The following is a 20,139-nucleotide window of genomic DNA, read 5'->3' as shown; positions in this document are numbered from 1 at the left end:
AAGAAGGAAGGAAGGCAGGAAGGAAAGAAAGAAAGGAAAGAATTGTCCACTTCTTCAAATTGGGTTTTGCCAAATTAGATACCTCATACTCCTGAGCAATTAGTGTGAACGGAAGGAACAGCTCACATAGCACACAGGAAATTCTGTCCCCTGAGCCTTATGTAAATGTAATCATGAAAGCTAGGGCTTTCTCTCCATTTCTAAGAAATGTCCTTTTTGGGACATTCTTGATTTTTCATCTGAACTCCAAGTGACCTGGAGATTTACTGATGTGGCATCAGTCAAGGGACAGCAAGGAGGGGTGGTGGACACAAGTGAACCTGAGTCAAAACCCGCAGTGTCTGTGGGAACACGGGACGGAGCTGGTGCTTGTGGGATCCTGTCACTGTGCACCCTCCAAAAGTCCACTTTGGCAACTACAGCCCATCAGTGAATATGAAGAAAATAGAGTAGGTACTAAATCCCCAGATGTAAAGCAGTGAGACCAGTGTTTAGAATGCAATAGGTGCCCATCAAATCTCCCTGATGTGAATTTTTCCCCCTAAGAAATATGTTCTTGGGGGCTAGGAAGGTGGCTCAGTGGTAGAGCGCTTGCCTTGCATCCCTGAGGCCCTGGGTTCGATTCCTCAGCACCACATAAGCAAAAAAAAAAAAAAAAGCCAGAAGTGGCGCTGTGGCTGAAGTGGTAGAGCGCTAGCCTTGAGCTGAAGAGCTGAGGGACAGCGCCAAGGCCCAGAGTTCAGGCCCACAACCGGACCCAAAAGAAGAAAAAGGAAAAAAAAAAGAAATACGTTTTTGTTGTTGTTGTTGTTGTTTGTCGGTCTTTGGGCTTGAACTCTGGGCCTGGGCGCTGTCCCTCAGCTCTTCAGCTCAAGGTGAGCGCTCTACCACTTGAGCTACAGTGCCACTTCCGGTTTTCTGGTGGTTTATTGGAGATAAGAGTCTCACGGTCTCTCCTGCCCGGGCTGGCTTTGAACCGCGATCCTCATATCTCAGCCTCCTGAGTAGCTAGGATTACAGGTGTGAGCCACGGGCACCGGCTTCCCCTAAGGAATACATTAAGAGCTTTCTAAAGATAATTAGGCCTCACCAGGCACTGGTGGCTCACACCTGTAATCCTCAGGTATGGCTGAGATCTAAGGATCATGGTTCAAAGCCAGCCCAGGCAGAAAAGTCTGTGAGTCTCTAATCTCTAATAAACTACTCCGAAAAAGCCAGAAGTGGAGCTGTGGCTCAAGTAGTAGAGCACTAACCTTGAGCAGAGAGGTTCAGGGACAGTGCCCAAGACTTGAGTTCAAGCCCCAGGACCAGCAAATAATGATGATGATGATGATGATACTACTACTAATAATAAAATGCCTCTCTGGGTACCTATAATCCTAGCTTCTCAGGAAGCTGAGATGTGAGGCTCATGGTTCAAAGCAGCTTGGGCAGGAAGGTCCATGAGACTCTTATCTCCAATTAACCACCAAATAGCCAGAAGTGGAGCTGTCACTCAAGTGGTAGAATGCCAGCCTTGAGTAAGAAAGCTCAGGGATAGTGCCCAGGCCTGGAGTTCAACCCCAGTACCCAGATAAAAAATAAAAGAAAGAAAGAAAGATGCGGGGCTGGGAAGGGGGCTCAGTGGTAGAGTGCTTGCCTTGCATGCGTGAGGCCCTGGGTTTGATTCCTCAGCACCACATAAGCAGAAAAAGCCAGAAGTGGTGCTGTGGCTCAAGTGGTAGAGCGCTCGCCTTGAGCTGAGGAGCTGAGGGACAGCGCCCAGGCCCAGAGTTCAGGCCCCAGGAGGAAAACAATAAAAAAACTGCTGGAGGAATTCCCAGTGAGGTCTGTCCCCCGCCTGGTGTGGCTTCGGCACTGTCTAGTCACACATGGAAACCATCCCATCCTCACCCCCATCCTTACCTCTTGAGGCACTGCAGTGTCTTTGTTCAGGGTCCCGGAACTCACTGTCACGTTGACTGCAGAGCTGGGCCAGGTGATCCGGTGCCCCTCAGCTTCATCAGGATGGGTGGCTTTCAGAATGAGGTGTGGAAGCCCCCAGAACTGCTCTGACACAGCCCAGGGCACTGAAGCTATAAGGAAGTGTGCTCAGCAGGGAGACCAAAGGGACCGTCTCCTTGTGTCCCAGCTGCCCCCTAGGCAGGCTGGATATCATGCTGGCCAAGGCAAGCTCCCCTTGTGGAGGAGATGCTTTCTGAGCTTCCCTGGGGAGCCAGCAGCCCCTTTTGGAGGGGGGGGGGGTGAAGCCCCAGCCCTGGGGCATGCAAATAGAGGGCAGTGCCACACACAAGGCATATGGCAGCGGCCCTGGGCTTGTCCTGTTAGGAAAGACAGGAAGTTCTTGACAACAGGGCCTATGGGCCTTCTCCTCCCAGGCTGCCCAGCTACAGGGGGGTTTGTTATTTGTTTGTTTTCTTTTCTTTTCTTTTCTGGTTAGAGTACTGAGACTTGAACTCAGGGCCTAGAACTCTTCTTGGTTTTTTTTTGCTGAAGGCTGGCGCTCTATCACTTGAGCCACAGCTCTATTTCCAGCTTTTTTTTTTTTTACTGGTTAATTGGAAATAAGAGTCTCTTGGATTTGTCTGCCCAGGCTGGCTTCAGCCTGGCCTCCTCAGAGTTCAGTCTCCTGAATAGCAAGGATTAGAGGCATGGGCCACTGGGATGCCTGGCCAAGCTGCAGTTTAGATGCTTTTCTTTGCCACAAGAAGAAAACATCTCTCAGGTGGGAGGGAGGTCTGTCTGCACCCCATTGTGAGTCCTGGGTCATTTCTGGCACCACCTGGAGACAGCTACCGTCATCAGCACTATTTTGCAACTCGGTGTGGGGTGTGTGTGTGTGTGTGTGTGTGTGTGTGTGTGTGTGTGTGTGTGTCTGTGCGCGCGCACACACGTGTGCATGTGTTAAATTATAAGCATCATGCTATCAACAGCCTCTCTCCCTCGGCCCCCCATTAGCTCACAGCTGTCCATTTCTGTACCACAACTCTGGCACTATTTATTTCCGGTGTAGACATGTAAATTATTCCGTAGCTCCTACTCTCAGTGATGCCAAACAACTCTTGGGTTGCAGGAGTGGCCATCAGGCTGTACATGTTAATTAGCTCTGCCATGTTGTTCCCCAAATGGTGTCACCCACCCTCTCCTCTAAGTTCATGTGTCTGAAGATCATCCCAGTGCTTGGTAGGATCAAACTCTAAACTCTGCCAACTTGATGAGTCAACGTTTACTGGTTTAAATCTGTTCAATTTGTATTTGTTTCCCCTGGGTCTGTGAGTGTGAGTAGCTCCTTATACTTGCAAAGTAGGTACTCCTACCACTGAGCCATACCTCCAGACTTGTGTGTGTGTGTGTGTGTGTGTGTGTGTGTGTGTGTGTGCGCGCGCGCGCATGCATGTGCGTGTGCATGCACACATGCCAGTCCTGAGACTTGATCTCAGGGCTTGGGCTCTGTCCCTGAGCTTTCATGCTCAAGGCTAGCGTTCTTCCACTTGAGCCACAGCTCTACTTCCATCTTTGTTTGGTAATTTATTTGAGATAAGAGAGTCTCATAGACTTTTCTGCCCAGGCTAGCTTTAAACAGTGATCCTCCTATCTCAGCCTCCCGAGTAGCTAGAATTATAGGCATGAGCCACCAGAGCCAGCTATTCCAGACCTTTCTATTTGTATGTGTACGTACTTACTGGTTATTTTGGAAATAGGATCTCTCTCTCCTTGCCTGGATTCACACCTGTTCTGTGATCCACTTATTCTAGTCTTCCACTTGTAGCTAGGATAACAGGCATGAGCCACTGTGTTCCACTATGTTTAAAAAGGCAGTTCCTTGAACTTGTCTTCTCCAGGCTGGCCTCAAACTTTGATCCTCTTAATCTCAGCCTCCCAAGTAGCTAGGATCTTAGGCTTGTGAATGCACTTAAAAACTCTTGTCGTTTTCTTTTCTTTCTCCCCCCGCCCACCTTTTTTTTGTAGTATCAAGATCAACCCCAGGGCCTTGAACAAGTACCGTACCTTACACATTTTTTTTTTGCCAGTCCTGGGGCTTGAACTCAGGGCCTGAGCACTGTCCCTGAGCTTCTTTTGCTCAAGGCTAGCACTCTACCACTTGAGCCACAGTGCCACTTCCAGCTTTTTCTGTTTATGTGTGACTGAGGAATGGAACCCAGTGCTTCATGCATGCTAGGCCAGCACTCTACCACTGAGCCACATTTCCAGCTATACACATCATCATTAATTAGTCACACTATTATACAACGGAAGGCCAGGACTTATTCCTCCTGTGTAACTGTAACCGGGTGCCTGCTGACCATCCCCTCTCCATCGTCCCCCCTTCTCCTCCCTCCCCACTCCCCCCAGCCTCTGATGACCACTGTTCTCTCACCCTGGGCATGATCAACCTTCTTAGCTTCCACACACAGAGAGAACATGGGGTTTCTCCTACTTAATGTGCTCTAATTCATCCATGTTGGTGCTAATGACAGGATTTCTTTCTTTTCTCTTGTTTTTTTAAGGGTGAATGGCATTCCACTGCATGCATATGCCACATTTTGTGCATCCCTTCATCCAGGGACAGGCACGGAAGTAGATTCTGTATGAAGGCCGCCATGCACAGTGCTGCAACGAGTCTAGTATCGGGGCTTCCTCAACCTGGGAGAGACCTGAGGAGATATAAAGTTACCACACAGGATAATTAGGGTTGGAAGATCATTCATTTTGCATCTAGTGGACTGAGGACCAATCAGGGAGGGCTTCCTGGAGGAGGTGACACTCCATCCAAGCCATGCAATGGAAGAAGATAAATCTGTCCAGGAGAAGCAATGGACCTGAGCCTGCTTAGAGGCCAGGGCCCCCTCAAGGAGGTCAGATAAAGGCTGGGAATACAGAAGTCAAGTCTGGGTGAAGGTCTCAGCCATTGGTCAGGCCAGGTCCCCACTGCCCTGGGCCACCAGTAGACAGCCCACAATAGGACCCAAGAGCTTCACCGAGTGTGCCCACCTTGGCTTCCCGGGGTGCCTTGCGCAGGCACAGGGCAACTGATTTGCATCTCCAGGTTGAGGGGGGAAACCCAGGAAGCTTGGCCCCGGGGAACTAATCAAATCTCAGGCTAATAATAAACACCCCAAGTAAGGCGCCGGCTGGGCCAGAGTTTGCGCAGCTACGGTGGGAGCCTGGCAGGTGACCAGCAGCGGTACAGCAGTGTGAGTAGCCGGGCAGGTGGGACGGTGGGAAAGGGTACAGCCTGCAGCCCCTACCCCCAAGGGGGGGTCCTCTGGGTGCTTGCAGCAGAGGCACAAACTTGGGGAGCCCCTAGCCCACAGCCCTGTATGTGGAGAGGGCCCCAGGCTGGACCTTTTGAGGGTACAGGACTGAACTTCCAGGAGAGGATCCCGAGACTGCAGGGTGGGCAGGGCAGGAATTGTTTTTCCTTTGGGTTGATATGGTTGCATCTCTCCCCTGCTATCCCTGCTGTATAAGGCTGGTGTTCTACCACTTGAGCCACACAGTTCTACTTCCAGATGTTTTCCCCTGTGGTCCTGGGGCTTGAATTCAGTACGTAGGTGCTGTCCCTGAGCTTTTGTGCTCAAGGTTAATGCTCTACCACTTTGAGCTTCAGCTTCATTTCCTGCCCTGGCTGGCTTTGGACCACAATCCTTAGAGCTCAGCCTCCTGAGTAGCTAGGATTACTGGTGTGAGCCAACAGCATCTGGCTACTTCCAGCTTTTGGGGGGGTTCATTGGAGATAAGAATCTCACGGACTTTCCCCACTGGGCTGGCTTCCAACCTCAATCCTTAGATCTCAGCCTCCTGAATAGCAAGGATCATAGGCGTGGGCCTGGCGTGAGCCAGGGTGGTTTTAAAAGTCTGAGCAAAGGCAAAGGCTATCTGGAAGGAAGGACCTGTTGCTTGGAGAAGATGGCTCTTGGTCCCCACCTTGTATAAGGACATGCCAACCCCTGTACGGGGTCAGTCTGGATTTGCAGGCCTCCTACCTCATTGGCCCCCACACCCCAGTCTTGGAGTGGGTCTTTTCTGTGATCTTCATCTGTGCCCGGGGACCGTACCCAGAAAGTGATCACATACATTTAGCTGCTTAGAGAGTTCAGCAGGGCAGGGGCTAGAGGCATTTGGGGCAGGTTGAGATTCTTTGGGGACCCAGGATCTGGGGTCAAAAGGCAGCCAGAATTGCAATCCTGTGCCCACAAAGTCTTCCTCGTGCTGGGGAATCTGAGAGACCAGAGAGAAAAGAGTTCTATTCTGACAAGTTTTAAAAATTGACTTGATTTTTTATTTATTTTATTTTTTTTGGGTCCGGTCATGGGGCTTGAACTCTGGGCCTGGGTGCTGTCCCTCAGCTCTTCAGCTCAAGGCTAGCACTCTACCACTTGAGCCATACCGCCCTTCCGGCTTTTTTCTTTTTGCTTATGTGGTGCTGAGGACTTGAACCCAGGGCCTCAGGCATGCAAGGCAAGCACCCTACCACTGAGCCACCTTCCCAGCCCCTTATGTTTATTTTTTTGCCAATCCTGGGGCTTGAAATCAGGTCCTGGGCATTGACCCTGAGCTTTTTCCCTCAAGGCTAGTCCTCTACCACTTGAGCCATAGCTCCACTTCCAGATTTTTTGGTAATTAATTGGAGATATGAGTCTCAATAGACTTTGCTATTTGGACTGGCGATCCTCAGATCTTAGTCTCTTAGTAACTAGGATTACAGGCTGGTAGCACCAGTGATCTGCTATTTCAATACTTTTATCTGTTATTTGTGTCAACTTAAAAAGGGGTATTTACAGGGCTGGGAAGTTGGCTCAGTGGTAGAGCGCTTGCCTTGCATGTTTGAGGCCCTGGGTTCGATTCCTCAGCACCACATAAGCAAAAAGAAAAAAGCCGGAAGTGGCGCTGTGGCTCAAGTGGTAGAGCGCTAGTCTTGAACTGAAGAGCTGAGGGACAGCGCCCAGGCCCAGAGTTCAGACCCCACAACCAGACCCAAAAAAAAAAAAAAAAAAAAGGAGTATTTACAGTTCTCATTAACAAATAAAAGCAAAGCCTGGTACTGGTGGCTTACATCTGTAATCTTAGTTACTTAGGAGGCTGAGCTGTGAAGGATCAGGTTTGAAGCAAGCCCATGTAGGAAAATCCATGATGGCTCCAGCCTTGAGCAAAAAGGCTAAGGGACAGCACCCAGGCCCTGAACTCAAGCTCCAGTACTGACATACACATACAAAATACATAAATAATTTAAAGTATAAAATCAATTAAATGGCCGGGCGCTGGTGGCTCACGCCTGTAATCCTAGCTACTCAGGAGGCTGAGATCTAAGGATCGCGGTTCAAAGCCAGCCCGGGCAGGAGAGACCATGAGGCTCCTATCTCCAATAAACCACCAGAAAACCGGAAGTGGCACTGTAGCTCAAGTGGTAGAGCGCTCTCCTTGAGCTGAAGAGCAGAGGGACAGCTCCCAGGCCCAGAGTTCAAGCCCCATGACCGACAAAAAAAAAAAAAAAAATTCAATTAAATGCTAACCATTTTAATTTAAGTAATATAACAAATAATGCTTTTTTTCTCAAATAGATATCTTGTCAAATAGAAATCAATGACAAGACTGGGTGCTGTGGCTCATGCCTACAATCCTAGATACTCAGGAGGCTGAGATCTGAGGATTGCAGTTTAAAGCCAGCCCAGGCAGGAAAGTCCATGAGACGCTTATCTCCAATTAAGACTGTGTGTCAATTGGATAACATTGTGCACTCATTCACACAATCTTATTCCAGAGCTGGGAATGTGGCTTCGAGTAGACTGCTTGCCTAGCGTGCATGAATCCCTGGGTTCAATTCCTCAGTACCACATAAACGGAAAAAGCAGGAAGTGACACTGTGGCTCATGTGGCAGAGTACTAGCCTTGAGCAAAAGAAGCTCAGGGACAGTGTCCAGGCCCTAAGTTCAAGAGAACTGGAACAGAACACTAGCTATAAACTTGCTACCTTAGTGATTGCCAGAGCCAATTTTATAAATTCAGAGTCTGAGAAAATGAAAAATCATCTTTGCTAAGATCAGCAGGTGTAACTCCTGTATAAAATCAGTTTTAGATCTGGAACAGAAGCCATGGCAGACAACTGATTTGCTGCTGACCTTACTGCTAATGCCACATGGTACCGACATGGTTCAGGCCCCTCCTTTGTACCAGAAGACACTGCCTGGCCTACACTATCTTGAAGCTGGCATTTCTTAGCTAATCTGACCACAGAGGCGGTTCTTGGTACAGCACCTGTTAACTAGTCAGGCATGGCAGGAAGCTCAAGTACAGGCCTCTAAGAATGGTCCCTGTTGGCTGCTCTCTGGTCTTGGGGTGCCGAGGAGTCTCGGTCCTGGTCTGAGCCCCACTGAGGCCAAGGCGTGACCCAGCCACAGGTCCTGAGTGTGAGAGGAGTTCTCTCTATCTTGTCCATCTGCAGAGAAGCTTTCTGAAGGGTTTCCTGGGAGGGCAGAGGAGAAGGGATCAGAGAGCACTTCTGATCAGTTGGGTGTTCCATTAGGAGTTCTCCTGGCCACTGTCTCCCCCACCTGGTCCAGTGGCTGGGTGGCTTCCAGGCTGTGGATGAGTCTGTTTTTCATTTTTTAATTTTTTGTTGGTCATGGGGATTGAACTCTGGGCCTGGGCGCTGTCCCTGAGCTCTTTCTTACTCAAGGCGAGAACTCTACTACTGTGAGCTACAGCTCCACTTCTGGTTTTCTGGTGGTTCATTGGAGATAAGAGTCTCATGGACTTTCCTGCTTGGGCTGGCTTTGAACTGTGATCCTCAGATTTCAGTCTCCTGAGTAGCTAGGATTATAGGTGTGAGCCTCTGGTACCCGGCTCTTATTTTTATTTTTTTCAGCAGTACTGAGGTTTGAACTCAGGATCTTGGCATTCACTCTGTTTGCTTGCTTGGCTGTTGCTCTACCACTTGAGGTATGCCTCCAGCCCTCTTTTTTGCTAGTTAATTGGAAATGGAGTTTTGAATACTTTTCTGTCTGGGTTGGCCTTGAACAGTGATCCTCAGATCTCAGCCTCCGGAGTAGCTAGGATTATAGGCATGAACCAATCAATACAGAACATAGTCAACATTTGAAACTAAGGATAAAAGATAGCAACAGAGAGTTCTCTTTCTCTCCTTTTCTTTCATCTGCCCAGTGTCTGTCATTTATAGGAATAGTGGCTCATTGACAGAATTTCTACACAGTCAAGTTCATCTGTGTAAAGCGTACAATTTGCCAGGTACTGGTGGCTTATGTCTGTAATCTTAGCTACTCAGAAGACTGAGATCCGAGAATTGCTGTTCAAAGTCAGCCCAGGCCAGAAAACTCCATGAGATTCTTACCTCCAAATACACATTAAAAAAAAAAATCAGAAGTGGGGGATGGAAAGGTGGCTCAGTGGTAGAGTGCTTGCCTTGCATGCATGAGGCCCTGGGTTCAATTCCTCAGCACCACATCAGCAGAAAAGGCCAGAAGTGGCGCTGTAGCTCAAGTGGTAGAGCTCTAGCCTTGAGATGAAGAGCTGAGGGACAGCGTCCAGGCCCAGAGTTCAGGCCCCACAACTGACCAAAAAACAAAACAAAAAAAAAACAAAAAAACGCCGGGCGCTGGTGGCTCACGCTTGTAATCCTAGCTACTCAGGAGGCTGAGATCTGAGGATCGCAGTTCAAAGCCAGCCCGGGCAGGAGAGACCGTGAGACTCCTATCTCCAATAAACCACCAGAAAACCGGAAGTGGCACTGTAGCTCAAGTGGTAGAGCGCTCGCCTTGAGCTGAAGAGCTGAGGGACAACGCCCAGGCCCAGAGTTCAAGCCCCATGACCGACCAAAAAAAAAAAAACAAAAAAAAAAACCAGAAGTGGGGCTGTGGTTCAAGTGATAGAGCACTAGCCTTGTTTGAAAAACACTAAGGGAGAGAGTTGAGGCCCTGAGTTCAAGCTCTACTACCAGAATACATATACACTAAATAAAAGATACAATTTCATGCTTCTAATATGCCTACAGAGTTCTGTGATAATCCAATCCATAATGTATTTTAGGACAGTGTAAATTACATTCCTGTAATTTATAGTGATCAAATAACTGTAATTTACTCAGTCTTTTTTGTGTGTGTGTGGGTCCTGGGCCTGAACTCTGGGCCTGGGCTCTGTCCCTCAGCTCTTCAGCTCAAGGCTAGTGCTCTACCACTTGAGCCACAGCGCCACTTCCGGCTTTTTTCTGCTTATGTGGTGCTGAGGAATCAAACCCAGGTCATGCATGCAAGGCAAGCCTTCTACCACTGAGCCACCTTCCCAGCCCCTACTCAGTCATTTCTTAACTGATGGACGTGTAGGTTACTTTGGCTGTCACAAACATGGCTGTAAGGAATCCTAACTTTTTTTGCTGCAGGAAAAATCCCAGCGTTTAGTCACTGAGCAATTGTGTTCCATGAAGGTCCTTTCTGATTATTTTCCTTACATAAAGGAGTGTCACTTTTCCTCGTGGCTTAGCCAATGGCCAGTTTTAAACTTGTAGATTTTCAACATTCTGTTAGGGGGAGATGACATGTCCTTTGAATTTGCCCCTCTATGAGATGCATGAGACTAACATCTTTAACGTGTATTTCCCTGTCTGTGAACTGCCTGTTAATGGCCTTTGCCCAGTTTTCTGTTCGATGGCTGTTTTGTTTTGTTTTCTCTTTCTTTTGCAAATGTTTCTGTTTTCCCTGTGTCTGGGGGGCTTCCCATAAGAAGTTGGTTGTCATCAAGGTTTTCATCTGTTTGCTTTATTTGTCTTGGGTGTTTGGTTTTATGTTTTTTTTTTTCCTATGGATTTCTAGGTTTTAGATCGAGAAGTCTTTCAGAAGTCCAAGCTTCTTGTAAAGAAACCACCACCTGGTGTGGGGGGGGGGGGGGCGGGGGGGGGGGTACAGGGTGGTGGTGGTTGCGGAGCTTGAAATCAGGGCCTAGGTGCTGTCTCCCAGTTTGTTTGTTTTTTTTTGCTTAAGGCTAGCACTCTACCACTTTGAGCCACAACTCCACTTCTGGTTTTTGATAGGTAATTGGAGATAAGAGCCTATCTCAGGGGGCTGGGAAGGGCTTGCCTTGCATGCTCGAGGCCTTGGGTTTAATTCCTCAGCACCACATCAACAGAAAAAGCAGGAAGTGGCAGTATGGCTCAAGTGGTAGAGAACGCTAGCCTTGAGCTGAAGAGCTGAGGGACAGTGCCCAGGCCCAGAGTTCAAGGTCCATGACTGACAAAAAAAAGAAGAGTTTCTCAGGGCCTTTTCTGCCTGAGCTGGCTTCAAACCACAATCTTCAGATCTCAGCTAGGATTACATGCATGAGGCACCTGCGCCCGGCTTGATGACCTTGATATTTTTTTCTTCTTACCTTGAAGTCTTTGTGGGACTTTTTTCATCATCTAATATAATCTCCAGGCTTACCTCCTGCTGAGAGGGTCACAGTTCTTCCCCACCCTGCCCCACCCCTGGGTCTCTCCTGGCTGTGTCTCCTCTCTGGCCCCATTCTATTCTCTAAGCATTACCCGGACCCTTTGCGGGTCTGGCATCCTGCTTAGTCACCCCACACTTGATTGACAGCACTCAGTGATCCAGCCTGGAAACTTTTCTGTTATGAATTGGAAAACATTGTCCCACATTTTTCGTCCGTTTTGTTTGTTTCTTTCTTTTTTCTTTCTTTCTTTCTGCCAGTGCTAGGGCTTGAACTCTGGGCCTAGGTGCTGTCTCTGAGTTTCTTTTGCTCAAGCCTAATGCTCTACCATTTGAGCCATAGTGCCATTTATGGCTTTTTTTTTTTGTCGGTCTACTGTGGGCCTGGGCACTGTCCCTCAGCTCTTCAGCTCAAGGCTAGCACTCTACCACTTGAGCTACAGTGTCATTTCCTTTTTTTTTTTTTTTTGGTGGTTTATTGGAAATAAGAGTTTCTCGGCTTTTCTTGCCTGGGCTGGCTTTGGACTGCAATCCTCAGATCTCAGCCTCCTGAGTAGCTAGGATTACAGGTGTGAGCCACTAGTGTCTGGCTTACTTCTGGCTTTTTCTGAGTAGTTTATAGAAGATAAGAGTCTCATGGACTTTCCTGCTTGGGCTAGCTTTGAACCACAATGCTCCAATGCCAGCCTCTTGAGTAGCTAGGATTCCAGGCATGAGCCACTAGTGCCAGGGCTGTTTTGGTTTTTAATAGTAAAAGCATAAGTAACAAAATATACCATCTTAATTGTTTTACACACACAATACAGGGACATTAAGCACATGCTCAATCACTACGGATTGACTATACCCAAACTTTTTCAGTGCTCCAACAAAAGTTGGCTTTTTGTTTTTGTTTTCCAGGATTTGAATGCAGGGCTTCATCATTATTCCACTTTCTTGCTTATGGCTGACACTTTTATCACTTGAGCTATGCTTTTAACTCAGCATTTTGCTGATTAATTGGACACAGTTTTGTAGACTTTTCTGCCTGGGATGGCTTCAAACTCTGAACCTCCAGGTATCAGCTTCCTGATTAACAGAAGTGTTGTATTCTCTATTCTTCCAGCCTACTAACTTTCCCTCCTCCCTGCCCTCCTTCCCTCCCTTCTTTCTTTTCTTTTGTTCTACTCTCTTTTGAGGCAGACTTTGCTGCGTAGCCAGGCTTACATCAAACTCACAATCCTCATGACTGGCTTATTCTACTTTCCATCTCCAGAGATTTGCCTATTCCAGTTACTTCATATAAGGGCATCATATGCTGTCAATCCTTCTGTGCCGGGCTTATTTCACAGTGACTCACCTGTGTGGAGCACATGTCAGTTCATTTATTCATTCATTTGAGTAATATTCCCTCTATACCCTTGCATACATTGAACACCTTGTTTATCTATCAGTCTTATGATGAGCTGGTCAGTGGTTGTTTCTGCCTTTGGGCTATTAGGTTGTGTTGCTGTGAATGCTGGTAGGCCTGTTTGTATCGCTGCTTACAGATCCCTCTAGGGGTAGAGTTGCTGGGTCACATGGTAGTCATGTGTTGAACTTTGGTAGGAGTTGCGCAATCATTTTCCCTAGCAGCTGTGTGCACACAACTTCAGGAGGATGCATGAAGAGTTCATGTTTCTCCACACCTCTCACATTTCTCTCATGACCCTCAATGTCTTCCCATGTGCTTATGTTGACCAAATCTATCTTATTTTTTGTGTGTATGAAGGTGTCAGAAGAGTGTTTTAAAAAGTTGTGTGTGTGTGTGTGTGTGTCCGCACGCATGCACGTGCTGTGCCTGGAACTCAGGGACAGGGCACCATCCCTGAACTTTCTCCTTCAAGGTTTATGCTCTGCCACTTGAGCCATAGCTTCACTTATGGCTTTTTTATGGTAGTTAATTGGAGATAAGAGTCTCACAGACTTTCCCACCTGGGCTGGCTTCCAACTGCCATCCTCAGCTTTCTGAGTAGCTAGGATTCCAGGCATGAGCCACCAACACCTGGCTGAACATATTTTCAATACCCTGAAAGTGGGTCATCTCTAGGGTGCGAATCACACTGCACAGGACCTGCCCAACAGGCAGAGTCACAGTCTGGAGTGAGGGAGGTTTACTAAATTATACCTGCTATCTAGGACATGGCTTTACCTGCCTGGGAAGACAAAGAAAAATCTGTTTGAATCCACTTTAGGTTATGAAACCTATCATTGATTCTTAGGTGGGTAGAGTATCAAAAAGCCTGACTTGTATAATTCTCTAACCTTTCTAGGCTTCTACTGGCTGAGTGGAAAGTTTAATTACTATGCTATCTCTCAGAAACTTTGTGATCTCTCTTCCACCATTTATTTATTTATTCATTCATTTATTTATTTAAGTGGTGGTCCTGGGGCTTGAACTCAAGGCGTAGACACTGTCCCTGAGCTTTTTTGCTCAAAGCTAGCCCTGTACCCCTTGAGCCACAGGTCCACTTCTGGCTTTGGTTTTGGATGTTAATTGGAGATAAGAATCGCATGGACTTTATTGCCTGGGTTGTCTTTGAATCACGATCCTCAGATCTCAGTATCCCAAGTAGCTAGGCTTACAGCTAAATTATAGCCGTTATCAGAGTGTTGGAGAGCCAGATAGTCTTCCCAAAGAAGCAGAGCGTAAACAGTGTTTCCCAAGGATGAGAAAGGATGAACCAACTGAAGGGCTTGAGCTTCGGGGGAGTAGAACATTTCATGCAGTGGAAAAATACTATGTGGAAAGAGCCTGTGGTTAGAAGCCTAACACAGAAGGAGGACAGAAAAGCAGGGCAAGCAAGGTACAGCAGGTGTGAGGGAGGAAACTTTACAGCAATCATTTTGCAGGAGGAGAAACTGAGGCTGGGAGAGGAGGATACCGTGCCTTCCTCAGGGAACACAGCCAGCTGGGTCAGAGGATGTCTCTGGGAATGAGGGTTGGAGAGCCTCTTGGGTTCCAATCTGCTGCCTGCTGCCCTCACATGCCCACCTCTCAGCTCTGCAGGGCCTGGGATTGGAGGCAGCTATGGGATCCTGCGCAAAAGAGCAGTACTGGAATCCCTTGCTGCATCGCTGCATCTCCTGCAAGCTGAATTGTGACCATCAGAACCTGAGCACCTGTGTGGCCTTCTGCAGTAAGTTCTGGGACTCAGCCAAGGAGCAGGAGGCCCACCACTCACCTCACTTTCCCCCAGATTCTCCTCTGGCCCCACAGTGGTGAAACAGGGGGTGGGGAGAACATGGAAAACGTAGCATTTCTTTACCCTTCCGTTTTTTCTGCTCCAGCCACACCGATTCATTTGTTTTCTTGAACATGCCACATTCTCTCCTACCTCAGGCCCTTTGCACATGCTGTCCCTTTGCCTGGAATGTATTTTCCTCATCCAGCTTCCCTCAGCTCCTCCCTACCTAACCTTCAAGTCTCAGCCCTCTGTCCAGCAGGAGTTAGGCCCTCCTTTGTATGTGATTAGTTTCTTTTGAAATGTTTTATTACAGAAATGATCAAACATACACAAACATGGAGATAGGATGGCACAACAAACCTCTGTGTGCCCATCATTAGCTTCAAAATTAAAAAAAAATCCTTATAATGCTGCCTTGTTATTTTCCAACTTTTTTTACATGTGTTTTTTGTTTGTTTGTTTTTGTTGGTTGTGGGGCTTGGACATGGTCCCTGTGCTCTTCAGCTCAAGGTGAGCGCTCTACTGCTTGAGCCACAGTGCCACTTTCAGTTTTCTTTCTTTTTTCTTTTTTTTGATCGGTCATGCGGCTTGAACTCTGTGCTTGGGCGCTGTCCCTCAGCTCTTCAGCTCAAAGAGAGCACTCTACCACTTGAGCCACAGCACCACTTCTGGTCTTCTAGTGCTTTTATTGGAGATAAGAGTCTCACGGACTTTCCTGACAGGCTGGCTTTGAACCATGATCCTCAGATCTCAGCCTCCTGAGTAGCTAGGATTATAGGCATGAGCCATCCACGCCTGGCTACATGTGGGTTTTAAAACAAATTTAAAACTGTGTGGGCTGGGAATGTGGCTTAGTGGTAGAGTACTTGCCTAGCATGCATGAAACCCTGGGTTCAATTCCTCAGTACCACATAAACAGAAAAAGCCAGAAGTGGCACTGTGGAAATGGCAGAGTGCTAGCGTTGAGCAACAGCAGCTCAGGGACAGTGCCCAGGCCCTGAGTTCAAGCCCTATGATTGACCAAAAAAAAAAAAAAAGATTCCATAGGCCAAAGAAGAAATAATAATGAAAAGTAAAAAAACAGATGTCAGGGGCTGGGAAGGTGACTCAGTGGTAGAGTGTTTGCCTTGCATGCATAAGGCCCTGGGTTCGATTCCTCAACACCACATAAGCAGAAAAAGCTGGAAGTAGTGCTGTGGCTTAAGTGGTAGAGTGCTAGCCTTGAGCTGAAGAGCTGAGGGACAGCACCAAGCCCAGAGTTCAGGCCCCACAACTGACAAAAAACAAAAACAGGAACAAAAATAAAACAAAAACAGATGTCAGCTGGTTGCCAGTGACTCATGCCTGTAATCCTAGCTATTCAGGAAGCTGAGATCTGAGGATCTTGGTTCGAAGCCAACCCAGGCAGAAAAGTCCTTGGGTCTCTAATTAACCAATCAAAAACTGGAAGTGGAACTGTGGCTCAAAGTGATAAAGTGCTGGCCTTGAGCAAAAAGAACTCAGGAACAAGCTGGGTGCCAGTGGCTCACACCTGTAATCCTAGCTACTCAGGAGGCCGAGATCTGAGGATTGTGGTTCAAAACCAGCCTGGGTAGGAAAGTCCATGAGACTCTTATCTCCAATAAACCACTCAGAAAACCAGAAGTGGTGCTATGGCTCAAGAGGTAGAGTGCTAGCCTTGAGCTGAAGAGCTGAGGGACAGTACCCAGGCCCAGAGTTCAAGCCCCATGACCAACAACCAAAACAATACAAAACTCAGGAACAGTGCCCAGGCCCTGAGTTCAAGCCTTACTACTGACAAAAAAAAAAAAAAAAAAAAAATATATATATATATATAAAACTCCAGGAAATGGAAACAAGGTTTTTTGGTTTTTTTTCTTTGTTGATCTTTTTCTGTTTTCATTTCCTTTTGTCTTGTTTGTTCATTTATCTGTCTCAGGGAGGCGGGGGGACAGAAATGGCAGGACAAAGGGTAAACAAATACAGCAATGATACACACTAGATACTATGTTGAAAATGAACTATACCCCTGGCTACAGTGGCTCACACCTGTAATCCTAACTACTAAGGAGGCTGAGATCTGAGGATTGCAGTTCAAAGCCAGCTCAGGCAGAAAAGTCCCCCGTGAGACTTTTATCTCCAAGTGGCACTATGGCTCAAGTGGTAGCATACTCGCCTTGAGCTGAAGAACTGAGGGCAGCACCGAGGCCCAGAGTTCAAGCCTCATGACCGACCACAAAGAAAGAAAGAAAATGAACTATATAACTTGTGGGTGAAGGAGGGGGGAAACTGGGAAAGAACAAAGGAAGGGTGACATTGTCCAAAAAGAAATGCACTCTTTACCTGACTTATGTAATTGCAACCCCTCTGTACATAATCCTTACAGTAACAAAAAATTAAACTAGATACATAAAAAATACTCTATATCAAAATGTGTACAACGCAGCTAGAATAGCACTTAGAGGACAATGCATAGCCTTCAATTTGTAGGTAGTAAAAGGACCTAGATTGTTCTGGAATTGTTTTTTGAGAATCAGACTATGATTTCACTTTTATCTACTTTGAGACCAGACCCAGAGTTTTTGCAGGACCTTGTCATCACTCATTTCTGTCTCCTAGAGTCTCTCAAGTGTCCCAAGGAGCCAGGCAAGTACTACTATGACCATCTCCTGAGAAGGTGTGTCAGCTGTGTCTCTACCTGTGGACAGCACCCTAAGCAATGCACATATTTCTGTGAGAACAAGCTGAGAAGCCAAACAAACCTCCCCCCAGAGCTCAGGAGACAGCAGACAGGAGAGATGGATACCAAAGCAGATAACTCAGGAAGGTACCAGGGATCGGAGCATGGAGTCTTGGAGGCAGGCACAGGTAAGTCACCCAAGGTGAGCTTAAGTTTTGGGGCTTGATCTCAGGGCTTGGGCACCATCCCTTGGCTTTTTGGCTCAAGGCTAATGCTCTACCACTTGAGCCACAGCTCCACTTCTTCCCTCCCCCTCCCCCACATCCCCTTTTAGTTAACTGGAGATAAGAGTCTCACAGACCGTTCTGCCTGGGCTGGCTTCTGCCCCTGTGAGGCATTTCTTTTACCATAGCCTATATGACAAATACAAAATCTATTTTGTAGTTTTAATTTGCATTTATCTTCTTATTCCAGGAGTTTTTTGTTTTTTGTATTTTTTCTTGAATTCTGGGCCTGGGCACTGTCCCTCAGCTCTTCAGCTCAAGGCTAGCGCTCTACCACTTGAGCCACAGCGCCACTTCTGGTTTTTCTGATGGATTATTGGAGATTAGAGTCTCATAGACTTTCCTGTCCAGGCTGACTTTGAACCGTGATCCTCAGATCTCAGCCTCCTGAGGAGCTAGGATTACAAGTGTGAGCCACTGGCGCCTGGCAGTCCAGGAGTTTTGGAAAGCATGAGTTATGGAAATGGGGTGCAGAGTGTAGCTTAGAAAATGAGCCTCCAGCTTTGCATGCCAGAAGCCCCAGCCCAAGGCCAAAGCCCTCCCCCTTGGCATTTCTCCTTGCCTTTGCTCTTTCAGTGTCTGGGAACGGGCACCCCAAGGCCCTATGGCAGAAGGATGTGAGACAGACTCGATGCTCACAGGTGATGAGGACCCTGGTCAAGTCCATTCTGGATGCCAGGCACTATCTGTACAGCATTTTTCTTAATCTTTCTTCTGCAACGGCAGGTTTCCACCCCTGAGTTCGCCTGGTCCCCACCTACATCCCTTGTTCTCTCTCTGGCCCTGCTTTCCAAGTATAAGCTCACCCAGGAAGGCCTCTCCTCCTTGGAAGAGGCCCAGGGTTCAGAAGTGATGGAGGGAACATCCATCCATCTATCCATCACCCATCCATCATCCATCCATCCATCCCCCATCCATCCACCCATCCATAATTCATCATCCATCCATCCATCCATCCATCCATCCATCCATCCATCCATCCTTCTCTAGGACAGTTCCAGTTTCCCATTCTAGCATGTGGAAGGCAAAGAGGGCCAGCTTGAGATGGTCTCTATGACTTGGAGGAAGATGCTATCAGTATAGAGCAGAGGAGTTAGTTTCCTTTAGGATCTACTGGACTGGCTACTTGTAGGGTGGATTGTGTGGGCCTAAGGAGGGAAATGAGCATGGCAGGGGCTTGGGGATCCCTGGGGTGGGGAGGATGGAATGGCTGCTGATCTACGGAGAGGAACTTGAAGACTGTGTGTACCTCTCCTAATCCCAGTCTCGCCTCGCTCGCAGGGGCCCTGGGTCCCAAGGGGAGCGCTGAGCAGCTGGTCCTGGTCTACAGCACGCTGGGGCTCTGCCTCTGCGCGGTCCTCTGCTGCTTCCTCGTGGCCATGGTTGCCTGCGTCCTCAAGAGGAACGGGGAGCCGCTCTCCAGCCAGCGCCCCGCGGGGCCTCGGAAGCCCACGCGCAGGTCCGCCCACGGTGAGTGCTGGAAACTGAGTCCTTCTCTTCTTCCTGCTCGGTGACAAGCGAGGGCCAGCGTGCCCCCCCCCCCCCCCCGTCACTGGCGTCTACACTGTCAGCCTTTGGCAGGAGAGCCTGGGGCGTGTGGACCATCCTGGAAAAATCAGGTTGAAGAGTGTGGGTGTGGGTGGCGCTTGGGCTCCCCGGGGAGCAGGGTCCCTAGGACGTCACCTTGGGGTGGGATGGATGGTCAGTTTCGGGCCCCGGCGAGCGGGGTGGCCGTGGGGTCGTGGGTCAGGGGGACCTCTGCGGTCCTGCGGGCTTGGGGAGGGTGATCGGTGCTCCTGGGGTCCCCCCCCCCCCCCCCCCCCCGCCTCCCACACACACGGCCTCCCTGGTTCTCCTCCTCCCCCCGCCTGCCCCGTGCAGATCCCGCCATGGAGGCCGGTGGAGTCCCGGGCGCGATGCCGGGGCCCGTGGAGACCTGCAGCTTGTGCTTCCCGGAGCGCGGGGCGCCCACCCAGGAGAGCGCGGGCACGCCCGGGACCCCAGGCCCGGAGGGCACCGGCAGGTCGGCGCCGGGTGTGGGCGCGGCCGCCCCGCCTTGCGTGCGCGCCCCCGACGGCGGCGGCGGCGGCGGCGGCGTGGCGGTGATGATGCACGCGCCTGCCCAGGCCGCGCGCCCGGGCGTGTGCTGGTGACAGCATGGGCGGACCCAGAGCAGAGAGGCGTGAACGGGACCAGCCCCGGGAGCCTGGAAGAGAGCCGCCGCGAAGGACGCGGAGGAAGATGGAGTTGGGGTCGTGGACAAGGAGGCGGGGGGGGGGGGGGGGGGGGGGGCAGGGCAGGCCCAGGGTGAGCTGGAGGTCGCCATGGCCTAAAACATGCAATAAAGGCACCCGTGCCCGCCGGTCCCAGCGCCCAGAGTCCCTTCTCCCACCCGGCCGCTGCAGTGGAAATCATCTCCCCGGAGAGCTTTGGACCTGCTTTTGTGGGGCGCTCGCTGGACCTTTGCTTCTCCATTTAAAAAGGAGCGAGGAGGAGATGGAAAGGCTGAAGGGTGGGGCGGGGGAGAGGAGGTG

The 20,139-nt window shown here is 49.1% G+C and overlaps 1 protein-coding gene across 1 annotated transcript; it reads left to right on the top strand.

Moving 5' to 3' along the window:
- The first annotated feature begins 5,124 nt into the window (after window positions 1-5,124).
- Tnfrsf13b (TNF receptor superfamily member 13B) lies at window positions 5,125-19,869 on the top strand. The gene is made up of 5 exons (XM_042670556.1): window positions 5,125-5,195; window positions 14,464-14,593; window positions 17,261-17,509; window positions 18,887-19,075; window positions 19,487-19,869. The coding sequence occupies exons 2-5, from the start codon at window positions 14,485-14,487 to the stop codon at window positions 19,756-19,758; spliced, it is 819 nt and encodes a 272-aa protein (XP_042526490.1). The 5' UTR covers window positions 5,125-5,195; window positions 14,464-14,484; the 3' UTR covers window positions 19,759-19,869.
- The last annotated feature ends 270 nt before the right edge of the window (window positions 19,870-20,139 follow it).

The sequence above is a fragment of the Dipodomys spectabilis genome, unplaced genomic scaffold, assembly GCF_019054845.1.
Source record: "Dipodomys spectabilis isolate Male_0828 unplaced genomic scaffold, ASM1905484v1 ptg000018l, whole genome shotgun sequence".
Classification (NCBI taxonomy): Eukaryota; Metazoa; Chordata; class Mammalia; order Rodentia; family Heteromyidae; genus Dipodomys; species Dipodomys spectabilis.
Note: the sequence above shows the minus strand (reverse complement) of the source record. Positions and strands in the feature narration are given on the sequence as shown.

What these genes read in the sequence shown, in the direction of transcription:
- Tnfrsf13b (XM_042670556.1), top strand. Translation starts at nt 14,485, where the DNA reads ATGGGATCCTGCGCAAAAGAGCAGTACTGGAATCCCTTGCTGCATCGC. An exon ending in CACCTGTGTGGCCTTCTGCA is followed by an intron (nt 14,594 to 17,260) that starts GTAAGTTCTGGG and finishes TCTGTCTCCTAG; the next exon opens with AGTCTCTCAAGTGTCCCAAG. An exon ending in CACGCGCAGGTCCGCCCACG is followed by an intron (nt 19,076 to 19,486) that starts GTGAGTGCTGGA and finishes TGCCCCGTGCAG; the next exon opens with ATCCCGCCATGGAGGCCGGT.